Source organism: Homalodisca vitripennis, chromosome 5, assembly GCF_021130785.1.
Source record: "Homalodisca vitripennis isolate AUS2020 chromosome 5, UT_GWSS_2.1, whole genome shotgun sequence".
Classification (NCBI taxonomy): Eukaryota; Metazoa; Arthropoda; class Insecta; order Hemiptera; family Cicadellidae; genus Homalodisca; species Homalodisca vitripennis.
Genome location: NC_060211.1, coordinates 92,629,228 through 92,651,713, shown reverse-complemented (window position 1 = coordinate 92,651,713; position 22,486 = coordinate 92,629,228). Strand labels below are relative to the sequence as shown.

The 22,486-nt window shown below is 35.1% G+C and overlaps 1 protein-coding gene across 1 annotated transcript; it reads left to right on the top strand.

Moving 5' to 3' along the window:
- Nucleotides 1-1,028: 1,028 nt before the first annotated feature.
- LOC124362519 (gamma-aminobutyric acid receptor subunit alpha-6-like) lies at nucleotides 1,029-22,287 on the top strand. Its single transcript, XM_046817096.1, has 11 exons — nucleotides 1,029-1,131; nucleotides 2,133-2,270; nucleotides 7,871-7,938; nucleotides 12,040-12,263; nucleotides 13,112-13,194; nucleotides 15,438-15,569; nucleotides 15,690-15,842; nucleotides 15,944-16,173; nucleotides 16,250-16,441; nucleotides 16,876-17,042; nucleotides 22,042-22,287. The coding sequence occupies exons 1-11, from the start codon at nucleotides 1,080-1,082 to the stop codon at nucleotides 22,277-22,279; spliced, it is 1,677 nt and encodes a 558-aa protein (XP_046673052.1). The 5' UTR covers nucleotides 1,029-1,079; the 3' UTR covers nucleotides 22,280-22,287.
- Nucleotides 22,288-22,486: the final 199 nt, after the last annotated feature.

The window sequence follows — 22,486 nt, the reverse complement described above, 5'->3', positions numbered from 1 at the left end:
AATATTTAATATATAACAATGATCACTGACTTGTAAATATTAAAGTAAGAAATATTTATACAATTTAATTATTATTGTTTGTATTAGGTTCTATAATGTGGACAGTATCATTTTCACTACAATCTTGTATTTCCAAAGAAATTATAATTTTTACTGCCGGTATATTATAAAACTTAAATTATGGATTTATACGTAATAACTGAACTAATAAATAAACGTACTGGAATAAAACTTTTCTAAGTATCTTGTTGCTCCATATTTTGCAGATATCTTTCGTACTTGTTACTATAGTTTGACATTGTTAAATCTAATTTATATTTTAAAAACTCAATTAATGGTTTTGACGTTTCTTCTGCGAAAAATCTGTTTTTACGTAGTTTATTTTTAATTGAATTTAAGGTAAGGTCAGGACGACACTATAGTGAACTGGAATAGGAATTAATATTAACCGTGCTGAAATTCAATTTAGAATCCAATGAGCTTTAAATACTGCCTTTACATGATGCAGTAAGTAAATTAAATTTCCGTTGGTCCCGCTACTGCCTTTCAATTTTCTCCCGTGCAAAACATACATCCATAGTAACCTGTCACTATCACGTCTGGATAGCCTGTGAACTGGACGCTGGACGGAGAAAAGCTCATCAAAATGGCCGCGATAGTCCCAACCCTAGCGGCTATAGAGCGACGTGATGTTCTGTAACGCGAAACGAGATTCCCCCGTGTAAAACATACAACCACAGCCCGCCAAAAGAAGTAGTCACTTCAAAATAAAAATATTACGAGTAAATATCAGACGACTCTGATGTTTCAAAAGTAAATAAGCGTTAAAACAGTTTTTCGCTTTTGAAAGTTCTAAACTTAATTTCCGTTTTCAACTGAATCTTCGTGATGGGTTCTATTTACGAACACTTAATCTCGATTCTAATGAAATCATATCGTGAGACAGTTTGTATATTACGGGAGAGGTAGAGACGTGGTGAGCTCGGAGGGGAAGGTAGGCGGCCCACATCAGACACGATTATAATCATCTGGCAATCGTGCCAGTGACGTCACGCCGCAGTGAGAATGTGCTCCCGGAGATGTCCACCTCTGCCGCTGTCGCTGCTACCCGTCTCGGCTTCCTGTCCCTGTGTGAGTATCTACTAACCTATATACTTACTTTATACTTGCTACCTACATCAGTGTGACAATGGCCGGCGCCTCGCCTCGCCACAGTGCCACGGGGAGTTCTCATGATTCAGATTCTAACCCTTTGACAATTTGATACTGTAACACTTATTTTTAACAGGAGCATACTAAAAACAAAAAAACAAAAATAAAGTTCTAGTCACTTCCAAGCAGTTTTGATGTTCTGGAAATGTTTCCAATATTCCGACAGTTAATTGTTATAATGCCGGCATTAGTGTCTACAATATTTTGACAGGTTCTACCTCACATTATTTTAAATAATACAATAAAAATGGTATTGGTTTACTCGTCATGTATACTCCTTAATTGACAAGTTGATTAAATACATTCGTCAATTCCAATATTTGATGTATTTTGTAATGTTGTAGAAGTTGCAGCTTGTTTAAGAATTTAATAGGAAAAGTACTATGTACATATGAAAATTAGTTCTAAAATTGCGTAAAAATAAGATTGTTAAAATAATATTAATTTTAATAATCTGTAATAAAAATACATTTCTGTCATTACGGCAGAGAGTAATTAATTTGTATTCCTTTGAACAAATGGCTGGAGGAAGAAAATATATGAAAATAAGTTGTATAGAAATAAAAGTATTTATTAGAAGAAAATTATAATAAGAATTTTTAGGATACTTATACTGAATGTTACTGTTGACTTGACTCATGCATCTGTACGTAATTTAATAAAAGAGTTTTTGTGTAAATCTTCATATTTTGTTAAGAAATGGATAGATAATATTGTAACTTACTAAAACAAACTGAGTTGTTATAATGACGTTATAATGTTTGTTATACAGACCTGACGCTGTGGGGGCTGGCATGTATGCATCAGGTGGCAGGTTATAATGACGTTATAATGTTTGTTATACAGACCTGACGCTGTGGGGGATGGCATGTGTGCATCAGGTGGCAGGTTATAATGACGTTATAATGTTTGTTATACAGACCTGACGCTGTGGGGGCTGGCATGTGTGCATCAGGTGGCAGGGTACAACACAGGCTTCACTGCGAATGTGTCGCGGACCCTGGACAATCTGCTGGCAGGGGGGCGCTATGACAAACGGATCCGCCCCGACATGGGAGGTATGCAGTTATGTACAACTAAAAGTAACCATAAATTAAAAAAATTAAACTTGTTATTATTCAATTTAATTTAATTTTGTGGCAGATTCATCCCTCTGTCATTCATCCGGTAGTAATAATCATTCCAGAATACATACTATGAAACTGGTATTATGTCTTTAATAAATATTATGATATTAACAGCGCTGTTAAAACTTTCAAAAAGTAGTTCATAAAATCTATATACTTGTTGTTAAAAAGACGAAGAATACAAAGACCGAACCACGCATTTATTGCTGGTATTTAAATTTCTATTTCTGGTAATACCCATAAAAAGTACAGTGATGGTTTGCAATACAGATTTTTTCAGATACAAAAATATACAAGGGTGCCATATACAAAATAATATTTTTATATCAGGTGATCCGAAAAAGTTTAGCTCGTTAGTAAGTAAGAGGCGGTTCCCTGTGGAAGTCTTCTGCTATACAAATGGTGCAGTGATAGAAACATCTTTGAAATCTTACCGTGCATCTGTGGGATCGTTTAGGCTATCGGCCAAGGAAGATCGCTAATATGATAGATCCTAATAAAGCTATTGATTCTGTGTTCTCGCTGCGACCACTGATACAGCAGGACCTCAAGCGGGATGTAAAAATCATTTATAGGGAGATAAACACCTGGGTGGGATAACTTTTTCACTAGTCAAATATCATATATACAGCTTTATTAACAGCAGGACCTCAAGCGGGATGTAAAAATCATTTATAGGGAGATAAACACCTGGGTGGGATAACTTTTCCACTAGTCAAATATCATATATACAGCTTTATTTTATTATTCACTGGAGAATATGTACATAAATTGTTTTAAAAATTTACTTATGTACTTATGTATTTACTGGTGTATTTGTACTTAGATTTTGAGAATGTTTTGATAAATAAAACATACGGGTTAACTAACACGAAAAAAGGTTTTAAACTTAGATTGCATTCCATTTTTATTTAACCTTTCATTTAATAAAATATAATCAAAACAAAAGACAAATATAATTTGGAGTTATTTGAAAGTTATTTAACAAACTGAATTAGTACCAAAGTAAGCCAGTTTTGATAACTCAAACTTTCATGTCTAGGCTATTTAATATATTTGCAGGGACAATGATAAACTTCATTTTATGTATTTTAGGCAAGAATGTAGGTTATACTGTAATAAATTACCTGTATAGCAGAGTTTAAACAAGAGTTAAAAGTAGAACAAATTGAAGATCTGCAGTCTTAACAACATCATTGTTCAGTGTAGCTAACATTACGGTAAACTATTTCGTAAACAAAATGTATAACACGAAGTTTTGAGGATTGAAATCTATCTTCTCTTTCAGTTGAGAAGACAATTAGTAGGTAATTTAGGACATGCGCCTAAGGACTGCCACTAAAAAAAGAAAAACTTAAGAGAAATAAAAGGGAATAAACATCCCCAAATTGCTTGGAGTACAGGGGGAAATGAACCCAGACCTTACCACTGCACAGGACGAGTTAGTATCTATAACAGAGGTAGTATAAACTAAATCAACATTTATAATCTCACTTCCGCCTGTACTGGTGTAACGTGTGTTTGTGCTCTTGACTTCCTTGTGCCTTGAACCAGTGCAGTAACAACGCCTGGGTTCATTTTCTCCTGACTTGACTCCAAGCAGTTTTCGGGGACGTTTGATTCCTTTTATTTAAAATATTTTTCTTCCTTTTTAGTGGCAGTCCATTGCTGCATGTCAGTAGCGTAGCCAGAAATTTCGTTCGGGGGGGTCCGAAAATTTGGGTCCGAAACCGGGGGATCCGGGGGACGTTTTGTGTGCTATTTGCCAATGAGTTCACTGGTAAAAGGTAAATGCCAAAAATATGGCATTTACCTAATGTACTAATGCTCCAAAAATATGGAGCTTTAGTATCTACGTTTTATAGAAAGTGGAAAGATGTAATAGGCAAATTCAACTCTCACAGCAACTCTAGTACCACAAATGTTCTTGTATAGCTACAGAAACTTTACGAAGATCAATTCTGGCCGAAAAGAAGGCACCAAAGTGATGTTGGATTCACTGGATAAGAAACAAAAAGAACAAAACAGAGCTTCACTCAAGCGTATAATTGACACAACTATATTCTGTGGAGAAAATGAAATACCACTTCGAGGACATTGGGCCACTGGCGGCCGAAAACCCTTTAGAAAAGGAGGGCAATTTTCGAGTGTTGCTCGGGTACAGATCAAACTAACGGTCGGAAAATGCACCAGAAAAACTCTACTGATTAGAAGTTCGGCTACTTTGGATTTCACTGGTTGAGGTATTTCTCAATGAGTTATAATGACGATTTTTTGGTATCAATACACTTTAGACGAGTATTATTTATCGGAAAAAATAAAAAAAAATCACTTTCGGTCGGAAATAAAATGCACCTGAAAAACTCTACTGATTAGAAGTTCGGCTACTTTGGATTTCACTGGTTGAGGTATTTCTGAATGAGTTATAATGACGATTTTTTGGTATCATTACACTGTAGACGATTATTATTTATCGGAAAAAAAATAAAAAAAAAATCACTTTCGGTCGGAAATAAAATACACCTGAAAAACTCTAATGATTAGAACTTCAACTACTTCGGACTTCAGTTATTGAGGTAAACGTGGTATTTTTTATTGAGTTAGGACGACGATTTTGTTATCATTAAACTGTACTCGACTACCTATATAACTATCGAGAAAAAAGTCACTTTCGGTCGGTAAATACCGAAGAAAAGCTCTCTACAGATTCAAGTTTTGACGATTTTGGATTTCACTAGTTGAGTGGTTGAGGTAAATTGGTACTTATAATTATGTTAGGACATTGATTTTAAGTATTAATTCAACTCCGACTAATAAATATATAATTATCGAGAAAAAAACAAAAATAATCACTTCCGATCGGAATATACTAAGGAAAATGAAATAATACCTCATTCAGTGAAATCCAAAGTAGTCGGAACTTCTTATCAGTAGAGTTTTTCCGGTGTATAATCCGACCGGAAGTGATAATATTTTAATTAATTTTTCAATAATTTTTCAATTTTTCTTCGATAATTATATAGGTATTAGTCGGCGTTCAATTGATACCTAAAATCAATGTTCTAACATAATTCTAAGTACCACTTTTATCTCAACGACTCAACCAGTGAAATCTAAAATCGTCGAAATCTGAATCAGTAGACCTTTTACTCGGTATTTTCCGACCGGAAGTGATTTTTATTGTTTTGTTTCTCGATAATTATATATATATATATATATGTGTGTGTGTGTGTGTGTGTGTGTGTGTGTGTGTGTGTGTGTGTGTGTGTGTGTGTGTGAACCACTCAACCAGTGAAATCCAAAATCGTCAAAACTTGAATCTGTAGAGAACTTTTCTTCGGTATTTACCGACCGGAAGTGATTTTTTTCTCGATAATTATATAGGTACATTGTACAGTTTAATGATAACAAAAATCGTCGTCCTAACTCAGTCAAAAACATCAAATTTACCTCAATCACTGAAGTCCAAATTAGTTGAAGGTCTAATCAGTAGAGTTTTTCAAGTGTATTTTCCGACCGAAAGTGATTTTTTATGTTTTGTCGATAATTATATACACATCTACAGTTTAATGACACCTAAAATCAACGTCGTAACTTAATTCTGAGCAGTCATTTTACGTCCTCAAGACGAATTTGAACGAAGTGGTCGCTAATTTAAACTGTTCGCCGTGTTACGGTTCAGGTTACTTTGCGACGTCACGTGACCGCGCCCTATATCAATACAGTGATTACACTACCCGAAATGCCGAGCTCAAAAGTATCATTTGATACTTTATGATTTAAACGAAAGGACAATTATATTTTTAACAACGGTCACTTTAATCAATCAATCAATTTAATGTTTGTAGACAAGAATAATGGTAACTCTCCTTTTTTCTCCTGCTCCATGCTTTATTTTTTAATATGTCTTAAAATGTCGGGGGGGTCCGGACTTCCTGGACCTCCCCCCTTCGCTACGCCACTGCTGCATGTCCTATCTTTATGTACTAGTTGTCTTCTCATATGATGAAGAGGATAGATTTCAATCCTTGAAACGTTTTGTTATACATTTTGTAACATATAATGATGGCAAATATTTGAAATCCTAATAATCCTTTCAAACATTCCATCGTCAATAACAAACTTTAAACAAAAGTATAACGTCAAATTACCCCAATCAAGACGAGAACTTGAGAATCGTCTAACAATGTTTACCTTAACACTCCTCTCTAACTTGGACTTATTTTATTCTTTCACCATCTTCTACACAGAGGCATAACGATGGCACGTTTTACGTTTAGTTTAGGTGAGATCTAATGTACAGATATCTGTTATTACATAAGTGTAAGATAGATCAGCTGTTAATTAAACAGATGACTTCAACCTATTTTCAATTCCAGACTGTCGCAAATTGTCTCGACAGATATTCTTGTGTTTTATATTAAAGTGTGGTTTACATTGAATTTTATGTAAATTAATATAAATTTCTGTTTCTTGCAAATATGCATAATTGAATTAATTTTTAATTTTAATTTCTCATTGGACTATTTAGTACATAATGAAAAAGAGTGTAAAATAAGAGAAGAAATTAGGTGTAATCGCATCTTTTTACTAATCAATCTAATTCTTAAAATCCAAAAACGGCAATTATATATGTAAATAAAAATGTTATAGAAAAATATTTCATCAGTTAGAAATATTTCATACGATAGATGAAAAATCACACAAGTATTATTCTCTTACAAAAATTTAAAAAAAAAATGAACTAAATAAAACTTAGCTGTATTGTAAAGGTAAAGTTAGGATTATAAAGTCATCTCTTACATTAAAACTAAACTGTTTTCATATTTCATAAAGGTAAATTCATCGTGTAATTATAATTGGATAGAAAATATTGCCACCATATCCTTACAACAATTTCACAATATTTAATTTATTAATATTAGGCACGTTTTATTACGTAGAAGAATTCCATAGGAAATTAGGGAGAAATAAATGAATAATCAAACAACAACAATTAACATTTAATTGTGTGAGAACCTAATGAATGCATAAATTGGAAATGAATAAATAGCTAAGTTTGGGTGGCACTATACAATGTTGTATATTGTCAAGAGCAAGAAAGAATTATTTTATTCAATTAACTAGAATGAAACATACATTTTTTAATTTGCAGGTTTTACTTTTGGATACAGATTTTCTCATTCAGTTTAACAGTTTACGAAGATTAGTTTACGAATTTTCATCATTTACGATCATGAAAATGCACTTAAATTTGAGCAACACATTTTATGACTAATATTAATGTTTTTCTTGTGCAAGTGTTGCATTATACATGGGTACAATTATGTACCCATATTACGTAGGGTATATTATGAATATGGCAGTAAATGTAAAGTATTACATACTGATAACCTTAAATATAACCTTCGCTGATGGGAAAAGTTAAGGTATTGTGTGAAAACAAAGGAGTGATTGTTTATAATTAACTGAGGAAGGAACTTGAGAGTTTCTTAGAGTAAAGTTAGTAGCTCATATCCTGTATGTTCCAGGACCACCCATTGTAGTAGCGGTAAACATGCACATCAAAAGCTTCGGGCCTATTTCTGAAACCGGGCAGGTAATATTTATATCATAATAGCTATGGCCTTTAGAAATTAGTTGTCCTCAAGGATTAAGTGTAGTATTTAACATTGTTTTATATTGTAGGTAATTTAATTTTGAATATTTAGTTATTATCTGTATCAACATTACATAACCTCAAAAACTGTAATAATAATGGTCTGAATCGTATTTCAATCGATTCAAGTTTTAATTTAAGAGGATCCGTCAATATCTATAAAGTTTTGATTTTGATAATTATATGATATTAACAGGACACTATTAGAGAATTTATTCTGAAAATCATATTAATATCAATTATTTTGCTCTTTTTTAAACTATTTTAAACTTTAAACTATGACTATGTAAAGTTTTTATATAGTTTTGAAAGTTTTACAAACCTTTGTTATTTGACAAATTATTTTAATACACTTTTTATTATAATTTAGAAGAACTTAAGAAGAACTAAAATTATTCCTGAACAACGTAGGAATAACAACTAGTCGTTCGAGCCCATACAATCCACATGAGAGAGTATGAGATACTATACGACTAGCTTTGAAATCAAGAAAGATGAAAATTACTCAGTGGGTAAGTGTCGTAGTGAAGCTCTTCACTACATTAGACATCTTCTTAGCACGGCTGCTATGAAAGGATGTTAACACACCAAAGACGATCAAGTAACAAAAATTATGTCCCTAGTTGGCTGACTCCGTCAGGAAAAGCAATAATGAACATATAAGTTGATGTTCCAAATACGAACCTTTAGTTGAAGAGCTTAAAGAACCTAAGGTAAATTCTAAATACTCATTATTCCGTAACAGTGAAGAAAAAATAATCAATTGCATCCTTATTACACTTAGCACTTAGATAAGATTAACAACTTCAACTAAATGGAAAGTCGAATTCAAGAGAAGACACAGTCAAGACGTCCGTGGAATTCAAGAAAGCTTCCAACATTTGGAAGCTTTCTTGAATTCTTGAAGCTTTAAATTCTTTTTAAAGGATGCCTCAGCTGAAGAAGTTTTCACCTTATGCGGCAGAGCATTGAATATTTTGGGACCAGCATATGACATGGATCTTTTGAACATGTTGCTGTGGTGGTGTGGAATGATGAGTGTATCCTCTGTTTCTGGTGGAATATAGATGATTATACTCGTATGTAGGGGAATATTGCAGGTTTTTGAAGGTATACATTGAGACATAAAATATAAACAGTGAAGACAAAGTCAAAAGGTTTTCATTAGTGAACACTGCCCGACAACTGTCACGACTACCCTGGCCACATATCACTCTAACAGCTTTTTTACAATTTAAAAACTCTGTATTATATAAAATATGTGTATTATTTGTTGCTGAAGGAATTGCCTCTTTAAAGTCCATGTTTAGTCTCTCAGATAGGGCTGTGACTTTAATAAGATTTCCACAGGAGTTTTAAAGAAATTTGGTTTATTTAAGCGCACACCAGGCAGACAGCAGTCATCTTTCTAACATTCTAACTCGAACGAACCCATTTTACCATACCAGTTACATCTGGGTGACAAAGATTTGTGCACATCTAATAAAATCTGAGAATTCATCATGTAATTAAGTAAAAACATCAGTGACTGCATTTAGACAACCAGGTCTGTACACAGCATCAAAACTAAAACAAGACAGTTAGAGCTTCATTCTTTGTTTTACTGCTGCGTTTTTGATAAAAAAATTAAAGATGCCTAAATGACAGATCTCCATTTCATGACTACCTGAAAGATAGTTTGAGGCTCTACTTCTCTACTATCAAGTGCCTGTTTAGCTCTCTGATAAAAATCGTAAGAAAGCTGCACAACTGGTCGACCTATCAGACCAAGCATTGCAGAAAGAGCATTCTCTGACGCATTAGTTTTAACTACAAAGGAGACGGAATCTACAATAATATTCACTACAGACTGAGCAATCTCATGTTTAATGTCGTAGTCTGAAGCACATCTGGAGGTACTGGCAATGATTTGCATTTAAATAGCGAGTATTTTTTCTGAAAATCAAGGTCCCATATGGGGGGGGGGGTGAACATCCCGACTGATCATCTTAGCAAGTCAGAATTGCGAGAAACTGGAAGGTTCAGCAATGCCCCATGTCTTTTAGGATCTGGTTTAATTTTATTGTCCTCAATGAGATATAACATGAGTCTTATGAAGTTTTAGCCACCGCGATGAACTTAGTGAGACCATCATGCATCAAGCTCTTTTTAATGATCATCATAAAATGCAAAACCATCTTTGAGATTCTCTTTACAGATAATACTGTTTGTTATACTGTAAACCGATAATCACTCGCTGGAAATAGCTCACTCAGTTTGTAATTGCAAACGGAATTTTGTTGAAATTAAACAATTTACTCCCAGCCACAAAACCAGTGTGCTTCGTTTCATTTTCACGAATAGGGAGGATTTTGATGTTAAACACTTTGTACGTCAATAGTGCTGAATATCTTATATTGAAAAACCTTTACCACCACATTCGTAGATATTCGGTAACGGATTAGATTCAGATGATGGAACCGGTTTTATGTTTTAATAAATAATAATAAACCTTTACAGAAGAAAACTAGATTTTATTGAACAAAGCTCAACACAAATAAACATAAATATAATAAAATGGCATTAATGTAGACAACTGTTAGAAAATACGCTCCAATGTTCAACACAAATGCACACCGATTAAGAATTGCAGTGGTTGTATATCTACTTAATATAACGCAGGCATTGTTCGATGGGATACACGTGATAGAGAAGAACTTTTGCTCACGTCAGTTCCTTCCGCTTATGAAATTTATGATTGCCTACAAAACATCCTCGGTGAAAGCTAACAAGCTGAAGGATATTTTAGAACAATTCCAAAAGAAACATAACTGACTAGGAGGGGTGTTGGTGTATATCTTTGTTAGTTATTTACGAGTATGTATTGGCCAATAGTGATGCAGTGCTGGCTGGATTCCCAACACGTATTTCCAGTTTAGTCGTCATTAGTTAGGGGAGACAGGTGCGCCATTCTCATGACTTACGGCCCCATCTGTCGACGACACAACGCGACCGCATTATCGCGACTTGCTCACGCTACAGATGATGGTGCGAGTAACTTCATCAAGTACCACAGATACGCATTTTACAGATACTAAAAGTAACTGATAATAATGATGAAACTTTGATGTTCTTTGTTTAAACAATGTTCTTTAAAGATATTTGCTTAAAAGTTAGCCTCAATTGTAGATGGAACATGTCCAATGTGGTCGAATAAAATGAATTTAAAGTTATAAATAATTACCAGTTGTAGTGATGTGGATATGAATTAAAGACTATTATAGGCACAGAAATACGGACATCAATATAGCCCAGTAATATGAGTTCATAAAAACGTTTCATAATTTTTCCTCATGGATCTCGATAGGAGGCGGCCCCTACTCCCTAACCTTACCCATCCTGAATATCCTATCACTCCGGAAGCAGCGCAAAGGTTCTTACAGGACTAAGTGCAATTTATAAGCTTCTTGACCTAAGAGAACAAACGTTTTGTACATGTAAGAGAAAAAAAATGATCAAAACAAGTTCTTAACACTCTCCAGAAACTATAAACAAATAAAATACACTACTAAATCACAGTACGCACGTCCAACTATAGAATACGTCCATTTAAAAATTAGTTTATGGATAGTATCTTTAATCAATTATTGATTGCACAAACTTAATAACTATAACGATTAATTATGCACACATGTGTGTTATATTGCAAAGTAAATATACTGAAAATTTTTTAAACTTATAACTTAAACTCAAAACTGATTTTAGATATTGGAGTTTGATAGTGATTTTTATTAACAGCTTGAGTCATTCAGAAGCTTTTGTCAATTTCAAAGTGTATTTCAACAAATTGGCTGTTATAAAAAAAGAATTTAGGTAGAGGGCTTTGTCATGATAATACTATTGAATGTTACTTATTACAGTTTTTGAAAATGTGAGTTATAGCTTCCGGCAGTCATACATGATGGATTTGTATTTCCACCAGATCTGGATTTTATTTGCTAAGATAAAATCAATGAATATAGTTGATTACTTATTGAATATAATATGATTTGTTTTCGGCAGTCTTACACGATGGATGTGTACTTTCGTCAGACCTGGCACGACTCGCGACTTCGCTACAGCCTCCAGGGTCTGGATGAATTTTCCATGTCTTGGTTGTTCCTGGACAAGGTCTGGAAGCCGGATACTTACTTCATGAACGGGAAGACATCGCACCTCCACAGAATCACGTCTCCCAACAAGTTTCTGAGGCTTAGACAGGATGGATACATCGTCTACTCAATGAGGTAACGGCAGACTTCGGATACACGTAGTAGAATAGTGTAGTCTTATTAACTGCGCTCTCCATGTAGTGTTGTCACCGCAATCCATGTTGCCTTGTCACCTCCCTCTATACAGACTTGCAACTCCCTCCATACATTCTAGCTATACCCGCCACACAGACTTGCCAACCATCCCTCCATAATACCTTACCGCCTATCCATACAGCTGTGACACCTCATCCAACATTTGAATGGATGCAACTATTTATAAACGATTCTCCATGCTTTCTTCAGAATTAGAATGGAAAACATATCGGGTGTTTTTTAATTGCAAAGACTGCAGGCACCGAGCATATTCATTTATATAACTAAAAAAAAAACAATTATTTCTACTTAATCTACACAGCTAACATAATACTTATGTAATAAATATAATTTTAATTTCTACTAAAATATATTTATATTAGCTAACTCTCTGTCACATGTTGAACTAAAAAAATAAAGTTTATTTTTATGTAATTTAAAAAATAAATTGAAGAGCTATTAAAGAGTTGGGAATAACCTGAAATAATTATTCACAAATAAAATTCATACAGTGTAATCAAAATGTTTCCGACTATAAAAATTTTATTGCAAATCTCCAACAATTTTATACCTAAAACAATAATCAACGTGTTAAGTACCAGCTATGGACATCTCTAACATTGATATGTATTAAAATATTTCCTTTGCGTGTGATATACGAACTAGATAATGGAACCATCTCACATCGTGACTCAGAATTCAAGATGACAGCACTAAAAGGGTACTTAGCGTGACGGAACAAGCTCTTATTATCCATAGAACCTCAGATACTCCCTTGATGGTTACAGGCTCACCATCTCTGCTCGCTGTAAAATGCATCTCCGCAAGTTTCCCATGGACACACAGCGCTGCCCCTTACTCATCGGAAGCTGTAAGTACTGTACTGAGTATTAAAAGCTTTCATGTACTTTTAATTCTTAACAGTTTGTAAACCGCAATATAAAAACATATTTTAGAGTATGTACGGCACAGTTTACTGGTACGATCACATAATTCATTTATTTCAAGACCAATTTTAAGGGTGATTGTGGTGTGAAATAGTAATGATATTCTGCCTGTCCTCATTGGCTATTGACCTGTTTGAGTATCTTATTAAACAGAAACAAGGAGGAGATTCGATACAGTACAAGGTCTACAGTACTGATAAAAGTGCAACTCTCACAGATGGACCTGAACCTGCTCTATAACCCACAACCAAACTCTGATCCCTTAAACCGCCCAGTAACCGGTTCCCCCAATAACTAAATATAGATATACTTTTGATGACATGACATTATGTATTTTAGTATTCAAAGATTGTTCCTAACAGTCTCTTTTCGATATTTGGGTTTGGAAGATAGGAATGGCTCTATGTAAATATGGGATTCCCTCTTTTGTCATTGGGGGTGTTGTTTGTTTAATTTCTTTGTTAAAATAAGTGTTAAGAAGAAACGCTACACAAATACAAAAAGAGTTATTATTATTTTAATTAACTTTTCATGTGGACACATCTTTTAAAAGAACATAATGTGCACGTTTTATTATGAGTCTGCCAGAATAGGACTTCATTGGTAATTCTCGAAGGTGGTATTGGAGAGGATGGTATTTGGCAACACTGTTATGTTGGTCTTCTGGTATAAACCAGAAGACTGGTATAAACCATAAGGTTAGACTGTTTACGATACTCAGGTGTTTGATAGACAGCAAATGCTTTTGTAGCTGTGATACTGCTGAAGCAGTTCTTGGAGTTGTCTCAGAATTTAGTGCTGTGCTTTCGGCTTCTGTTATGACACGTATTTCACATTATCGGAGGTATTGTTCAGATATTTGAAAGTGTATGAGGTAAAACTCCTCTTTACAGTCTCAACCACAGTCGCACATCTTTTAGGTTGAGTACTTTTATTTTCTTACTATGATGCTCTAGGTCACTGGTGCATACAAAATCATCGCTCTGGAGTTAAGGACGATGATTTATTCCAAAATGTTTGATCGTAGTTAATTTTAAAACGGAAACAATGATTTTATTCCTCCCCAGTTACCGAAAGTAGGTTTGTCTTTTCAATTTCCAGAACAAGATAAGTTATCTCTCAACTTCATGCCATATTAATCTCAGACGAACTGAATCATTTCTCTAAAGAGGTATTGTGATGAGCAACTAGTGCCAGCTCAATGTCTTTCTTAATTAGAGTTTTGGCAACTTTAACAGCCTCTTAAGTGGTTCCATTAGTCGGGTGAAACTGTGCAGTAATAGTTGCGGCTGTGCATCTCCATTCTAATGAAACGTCTTTACTGGGGGGAACGTCTATTGCTATCACATCATCCTAATTATATGGATAATTTTATTTAGATGGATTACTATATCACACATAACTATGAATTAAACTTTCAAAACTAAATTAGACCAATGATATCATTCATTGGAATTCGCCCATTCCTTCAGCTTTTGAAAAATGAGTGACACCCACTTTTTATAGATAATTTAGAGACATGGCCGGTAACAGAGGTTCATGTGTATTAGATGAAAGCTGTACACAAACAGGACAACAAAGTAATCTTACTTCAACTAACTTTAAGACCGGCTGCACAGTGAAAGCGATGTGATGCGACCTTTTTCGAAATGTGTTGCTAATACATTTAAAAATCAAGTAGTCCTATAATTGTTAACTATGTTATTTACCAAAAAATTTGAAATTTACGCATTTTTTAATATATGTATATATATATATATATATATATATATAAATACGATATATACATAAATGTATATCTCCAGCAATAGTAACAAATTTAAGCAATTCTTTTGCGCTTTGAAGTAAAAACATTCAGATGGTAAATTTATGATCGTAAATATTTCAAAAGAAGATTCAAGGGTCGGTAGTAATCCAGACATAGGCAACTCAATCATATCTCCCAAAACAAGTAACAATAGTTTTAAAGAATTCTTTTTAAGTAGTATTCCTATCTTTGAATTATTTAACATAGTCGCATAGTATTACATATTAATCTATATAGCAACTGTTGAAAAACTTGTCTGTTGAATAGACATGTTACCGGACAGATTTTTGGAAGTATGTTTAAGAATTTAGAGAAGTCGATTCATAGATTCTGTGTGTGATTATACTTCTATCTGTGCAGATGGATACAGTACTAACGAGATCGTGTACAAGTGGGAACCCGGCGTGACCGTGGAACCAGGCCTGGAACTATCACAGTACGATTTAGCCAACATTTCGGTCGTTGGTCACCACAAGTTCATCAGGAATGTTGGTGAGTCACTGTCACTTATATGAAGGTCTCACAGTAAGTTGAAAGGTAAACTATGTAAGGTTTAGGCAAATGTGGAAGCAGTATAAAATTCTTAACTTCTTAAAAATTTAAATTTTCTAGGTGAGTTTTCAATGATAAAGGCGAACTTCCTGCTTCGAAGGAATCTAGGTTATTACGTTCTACAAATGTATGTCCCTTGCTGCCTCATAGTCTGCTGCTCCTTCGTGTCCTTCTGGATCAACCCTGACGACGTCCCTGGAAGAGTCACCTTAGGTGGGTTTAACCACACTTTGACTGAACTGGACACAGTATTACATTTTTTAATGTTCTTCATTATCAACAAATTAATAAATTTCATCATTCATGTTGACCAGCGGCGATGACAGTGCTGTCCATTACTACGCTTGGGTTCATCGGCAGAGCAGCTCTTCCCAAGGTGAATTACGCTACGGCACTCGATTGGTTCGTTATCCTCTGTTTCGTCACGGTGTTCGCTGTTTTGGTGGAATATGCCATCATTAACTTCATAGATAAAATCCGTGTGGATATCAAGCGACTCCTGGAGGAACGTAAGAAACAACAAGAGCTCCGCGAGGCCCAAAAGGTTTGTGGAAACATAACGCATGTTTATGTGAAATGTGGTTTATTGTGAAAATAGTAATGTTATGAAATTTTCACAGGAAGAATCAGGGCCTGAGGATGAGGAGGAAGACGAAGAGGAAGCTATACTGGGTAAAGAACTGGACATGGATGTTGAGGTGACCCCTATTCCTCTGGCTGTGCCTAAGATCTTAATGACGTACGAAATGGAAGACTTGGAGGACGAAGGCCACAGCTCTGCTGGAGAGACTGAAGATTTGGACTCCTTAAAAGTAATTTGGTTTGAAAAACGAGTGTCTGATTATTGCTGTTGTCGAACACAATGATAAAACTGTTTGTTCGCAACAAATTTAATAATTCAGGAGTAGGATCATGGGTTATATGGTATTTTATATTAACGCAACAAAAATCAAACTATAAGCAAGGTTGTGCATATAAAAAACAAATTAAACATGTACTTATAAGGGGTTTTTAATCTGCGAAACTTTAATTTCAACATTTTACCCATACCATGGTGGAGATTCAAGTAATAGACATTGAAAAGTGTTTGATCTAATCGAAAGTTAACATCACTTTCATCAAGCACGCGTAGGCATAACGGATGGCATTTCAAAGTGGAAAATAACAAGCAAAGGTAAAATATATTTTTGAATGTTACAATATTGAAAATGAATATAATATAAAATTTTAACATGTTCATTAACAGGTGGAACATCTAGCAGTTCCACTGGCTGAGACGAAGCTGAAGGTGACGCGAAGTTACTCTGTCCCGACCATGACTAGGGGAGAGTATCGCTTTGACCACCCCAGACTTGTCCAGGACACATCTATAGATATCTTGCTAGATCAGCATCAGGAACCGCTTGCTGCCAGGTACTAATTAATTAATAAGTGACTCGTGTCTTTATTTGTTTTATAGAGAGTTAATTATTAATATATCCAATCATTTTGCTGACAGATAATCTGATGTTGGAAATGATGGAGAAACTTATGTTATACTCGTAGTTTGAAGTTGGTAGTGTTTTTGAAAATGGAAAACATTAATTTTACACATTAAATTAGTTACTTGCACCTTTATTCATTTCAAAATCAGAAAATATTGTTATATTCCACATTATGACGAAAGTTAGGTCACGGTTTGTTGGGATACGTTCTAGGCGAAGAGTTGCAGTAAGAGGGAAAGAAAATAGAGACTGATCAAGTCTGTTTTTTTACTCATGTTTGTTCCTCTAAGCAGAAGTAATGAACTATCCGTAACTGAATAATGTAATCTGCTTCAACGTAGCGTTGCTTAGATTACAAAATCTTTCCATTCCGAGGGCTAATCAGCATTTAGATGTATTTTTTTAAAGTACTGATGGTAGTGTCAGGAAAACTTAAATATCCCGAAAAAGGTTGACCACTTTTGTAATAAGAAAGATAACTTTTTTCCAGATATCATAGTGACATGTTTCTCCAATTTGAGCCAGAAGATGATATACAGTATATTAAACCGGGCAGGTTCCATGATTTTTTTTAAAATAATATTTTAATTTGTAATTTTACACTGAGTAGCAGACTCTTGATTGTGGTCAATTTTGCTGAAGACACTTCACATATTGTCGAGAAAAAAGGCGCCGACCTCCGCCAAGTTCCGGGTGAAATTCCCTGATTTGCTGACGTATCTCTATTTGAAGGGTTAACTCTGCGTAGCACAATGCTGATGTTGTTCAAGCACACGAAGCTACTTCACAGCCTACCAACAGAAGAAGAGGTTGCAACCTCCACCGAGGGACACCGGCAAGTTTCTCTGATTTTCTAACAATATTTGAGTAGACTAGTTACAAACAAACACGGCCACGTCCATTTTTTTTTTTCACAACATGAGTTTAGTATTGGATATTATGGTATATTTTCATTGGAATCAGATTCTGACGTCTATTCATATCAAAAACGGCCAGATATGTGTTAAAAATGCATTTGAAAATCTGAGTGAGTTACAAAGTCGGCCAGGTCCAAACGCACTTGGTTACATATACGGCCACGTCCACAAGAGCCAATCGATGAGCTGTATTCCAGTCACGTGACCTCAGGCAGTAGTCAGTGTTTTCTTTCTGCTGTCACTGTGATACCGTTACTCCAGAAAGCATCTTTTATTTTCATGAATTTAATTAATGGTACATTAGACTATTAAGAGATGGAAGTTAATGTTGATTTATGTTCACCTGAAAATGCAAAAAAAAAGCAGAGACAACCAGAGAATTGGAAAGTTACCAAACAGAAAACTGCAAAGGTAAAGAAACTTATTTTATAGGTTAGTGACTTCATCGTTATACAGTTAAACATCATAGTAATAATATGACCTAAATAGTTATAATCCTAATTTTTACTCCTAAAATTATGGTTAGTTAACATAACCGTCAATTGTTATGATAACATTTCTAAAAATGTTGTTGTATTTTTTAGGTACAGCCCAAAGTCCATGCCAAACTACCCAACGTGTGGTCACAGAGGAAAGTGTCTGAACTGCAGCCTACTGACAATGGTAGACATTAAGGAGTTTCATGCTGCATTTTATACCGTAAGAACTAAGATGAGCCAGGATGCTTTCATCTTAAAATACTGCAGTGTCTCAACACCAGTCCGATACCGCCCTAGATCTGGGGACAGAGGTAAGAAAACCATTAAATATAAATACTTTGTAAAAAACCAAGTTGGAAACCGAATTGAAGTTTGCAGAAGAGCATTTTTGGGAATTCTTGGAATAACCAAGCACAGAGTAGAAGGTGTTTTTACTCGTTTTAAAAAGGAAGGGTCCTGATATACCAGTCGAAACAAGAGGAGGTTTCCGGAAAGACTCCAAGTACAAAGCTAAAAATGAATCTATTATTGGCTTTATTAAACAATTTAATGGGCTCGAATCACATTACTCTAGAAAAAACAGCAGACGAATGTACCTTGATTCAGATCTAAGTATCGCAAAAAATGTGGAGGATGTATCAGAATTCTGTTGAACATGAAAAAAAAGTAACTCAGTCTCTGTTTAGAAGCATCTTTGTTTCAAAGTTTTAATTTAAGTTTTAAAACACCTTCTACAGATGTATGCTCTACTTGTCTTGAGCTAAGTGAGACAATTAAAAGAGAAAAAGAGGAAGTAAAGCTAGGTTCTCTAAAAAAACTCAGCTGACTCTCCATAAGACAGTAGCCAAAGCATTTTTTTACACTTTTGAAACAACACGATCCAGGTTTGTACATAATATCTTTCGATATGCAGAAAAATTTACCTCTGCCCAAGTTGCCAGATCAGATTTTGTTATTATTCACGACAACTCTATTGTTATAATTAACAGTAGTATCTGGAACAACTTGTGGCAAGAATGCTCTCGACAAAAATAAAGTTTCTATTTACACATGGAATGAAAATGAAATGTGCAAGTCATCCAATGAGGTTGCATCAGCAGTCTTCCATGAGCTTGATAGCTAACAGAAGGAGAATTTAACAGTGGTCATACCATACGTTTGGTAGCTGACGGCTACTGTGGACAAAGTAATAACAGTATTTTTTTGACCATGTGTTTATTTTGGTTTAACCGCAGCCCCAGCAAATATAAATAGGATGGAAATTATATATCCCATTACAGGCCATTCATTTATGCCCAGTGACAGGGTTTTTGGTGGCATTGAAAGAGAAATAAACAAGAAAGAGAAAGATTGTCAAAGTTGAAGAATACCATGAATCATTTTCAGGTCATGGTACAGTGAAAAAGCTGGAGAACATTGGGAAAACTTTTGACTGGAAAACACAGACAAAGGAGTATATTAAAGATACTAAGGACCTCCATTTTAAAATATCTCGTATAAGAAGACTAGTTCTGACTAAACACAGAAAGCCCAAATGTATCAAGGTTCAAGGTGAGATGACGTACTTACATGACACTGCTCAAGCTCTTAAGGTTAACAAAGAGCCTGTCAACGATCAATCCTGTTCAGTTCAAGATTGGAGTGAAGGTCCAATCAGCAAAGTTGAAGGACGTTCAAAAGCTTCTACAAATCACTATGGAAATCAATGGCATGAGATAGGATCATTACAGTGGTACAAGGACATTATTGACAAAAATGGATGGACTTCCCGAAAAAACCCCATGAATTCCAAAACGAATGTGAATGTATGGTTAATAACGAACATAAAGAAGAATTAATAGGAATTGTGAACGATGGCAGCGCAGACTTTAATAGGCCTACTTAAGGTCAATCTATTCTATTAACCATTGACTCAAGAAATTAGAGTGCTTTGTTTTTTATTTTGATTCTTTTTTAATGTATTGTCAGTAATGTATTTTCTTAAAAACAATTTTACTAACTTTGATATTAAAATTCAATTGAACTATTGATTTTTGGGTTTTGTTTTAATTAAACGCCTAAACACACTCATTGTTAGTTACAATATTAACACAAAATGCTCCTAGTTAAATAAGTTTGATAAAGAGCCTGAATTTGTTACAAACACGGCCAGGTCCAAAAGTTGGTTACAAACCCGGGCCACGTCCATTTTTATTTTCTAAATAATCTAATAAGCCACTTGTTTTGTTGTAATACATCATGTATAATTTTAATTTCGGTCATAGATCTCAACTCATACAAAAAAAAACCAGCTTTAATAGTATGTTGAATCATTATGAAACAGTTTTGCTCTCACCTGAAAATTTTTTGTAAAATGGACCCTGGCCGTGTTTGTAAATAGACTACTCATTTAAAACTTGTAGGTTGACACTTCGTAGCACGCTGCTGATTCCTGTCAACATGCTGAAACGACTTTACATCCTGCCCACAGAAGAGGAGTTGACAGCCTCCACCGAGACACCGGGCAAATTCTCTGGTTTTCTAACAATATTTAAACTTGTAGGTTGACACTTCGTAGCACGCTGCTGATTCCTGTCAACATGCTGAAACGACTTTACATCCTGCCCACAGAAGAGGAGTTGACAGCCTCCACCGAGACACCGGGCAAATTCTCTGGTTTTCTAACAATATTTAAACTTGTAGGTTGACACTTCGTAGCACGCTGCTGATTCCTGTCAACATGCTGAAACGACTTTACATCCTGCCCACAGAAGAGGAGTTGACAGCCTCCACCGAGATACCGGGCAAATTCTCTGGTTTTTCTAACAATATTTAAACTTGTAGGTTGACACTTCGTAGCACGCTGCCTGATTCCTGTCAACATGCTGAAACGACTTTACATCCTGCCCACAGAAGAGGAGTTGACAGCCTCCACCGAGACACCGGGCAAATTCTCTGGTTTTCTAACAATATTTAAACTTGTAGGTTGAAACTTTCGTAGCACGCTGCCTGATTCCTGTCAACATGCTGAAACGACTTTACATCCTGCCCACAGAAGAGGAGTTGACATGACAGCCTCCACCGAGACACCGGGAAAATTCTCTGGTTTTCTAACAATATTTAAACTTGTAGGTTGACACTTCGTAGCACGCTGCTGATTCCTGTCAACATGCTGAAACGACTTTACATCCTGCCCACAGAAGAGGAGTTGACAGCCTCCACCGAGACACCGGGCAAATTCTCTGGTTTTCTAACAATATTTAAACTTGTAGGTTGACACTTCGTAGCACGCTGCTGATTCCTGTCAACATGCTGAAACGACTTTACATCCTGCCCACAGAAGAGGAGTTTGACAGCCTCCACCGAGACACCGGGCAAATTCTCTGGTTTTCTAACAATATTTAAACTTGTAGGTTGACACTTCGTAGCACGCTGCTGATTCCTGTCAACATGCTGAAGCGACTTCACATCCTGCCAACAGAAGAAAAGGTGGCAACCTCCACCTAGACCCAGAGCAATTTCTCTGATTTTCTAACAATATTTAAACTTGTAGGGTGACTCTTCGTAGCACGCTGCTGATTCCTGTCAACATGCTGAAGCGACTTCACATCCTGCCCACAGAAGAGGAGGTTGCAGCATCCACTGAACCCCCGGACAAGTTTTCGGCTATAGACATCTACAGCAGGCTTATTTTCCCTCTAACTTACATTACGCTGCTTACCTGCTATTACCTGATATACACATACTACATGGTGGACGATAAGGAACGATACTTAGATAAATACAACTGAGTATCTCATAGGAATATTTTAATATTTTTTCCTATTATTTTTACTACTTTGTTACTGTTGATTTGGCATATAACAGAATTTCTAGTATATTGTTACAAAAGAAACAATTAAGTTGCTTATAACAAACAGGATTAAATTAATTAATATAATTATATAAATGTATAGAATTATGTATAGTCCGAATATAGCATTATATTTTATTGATAT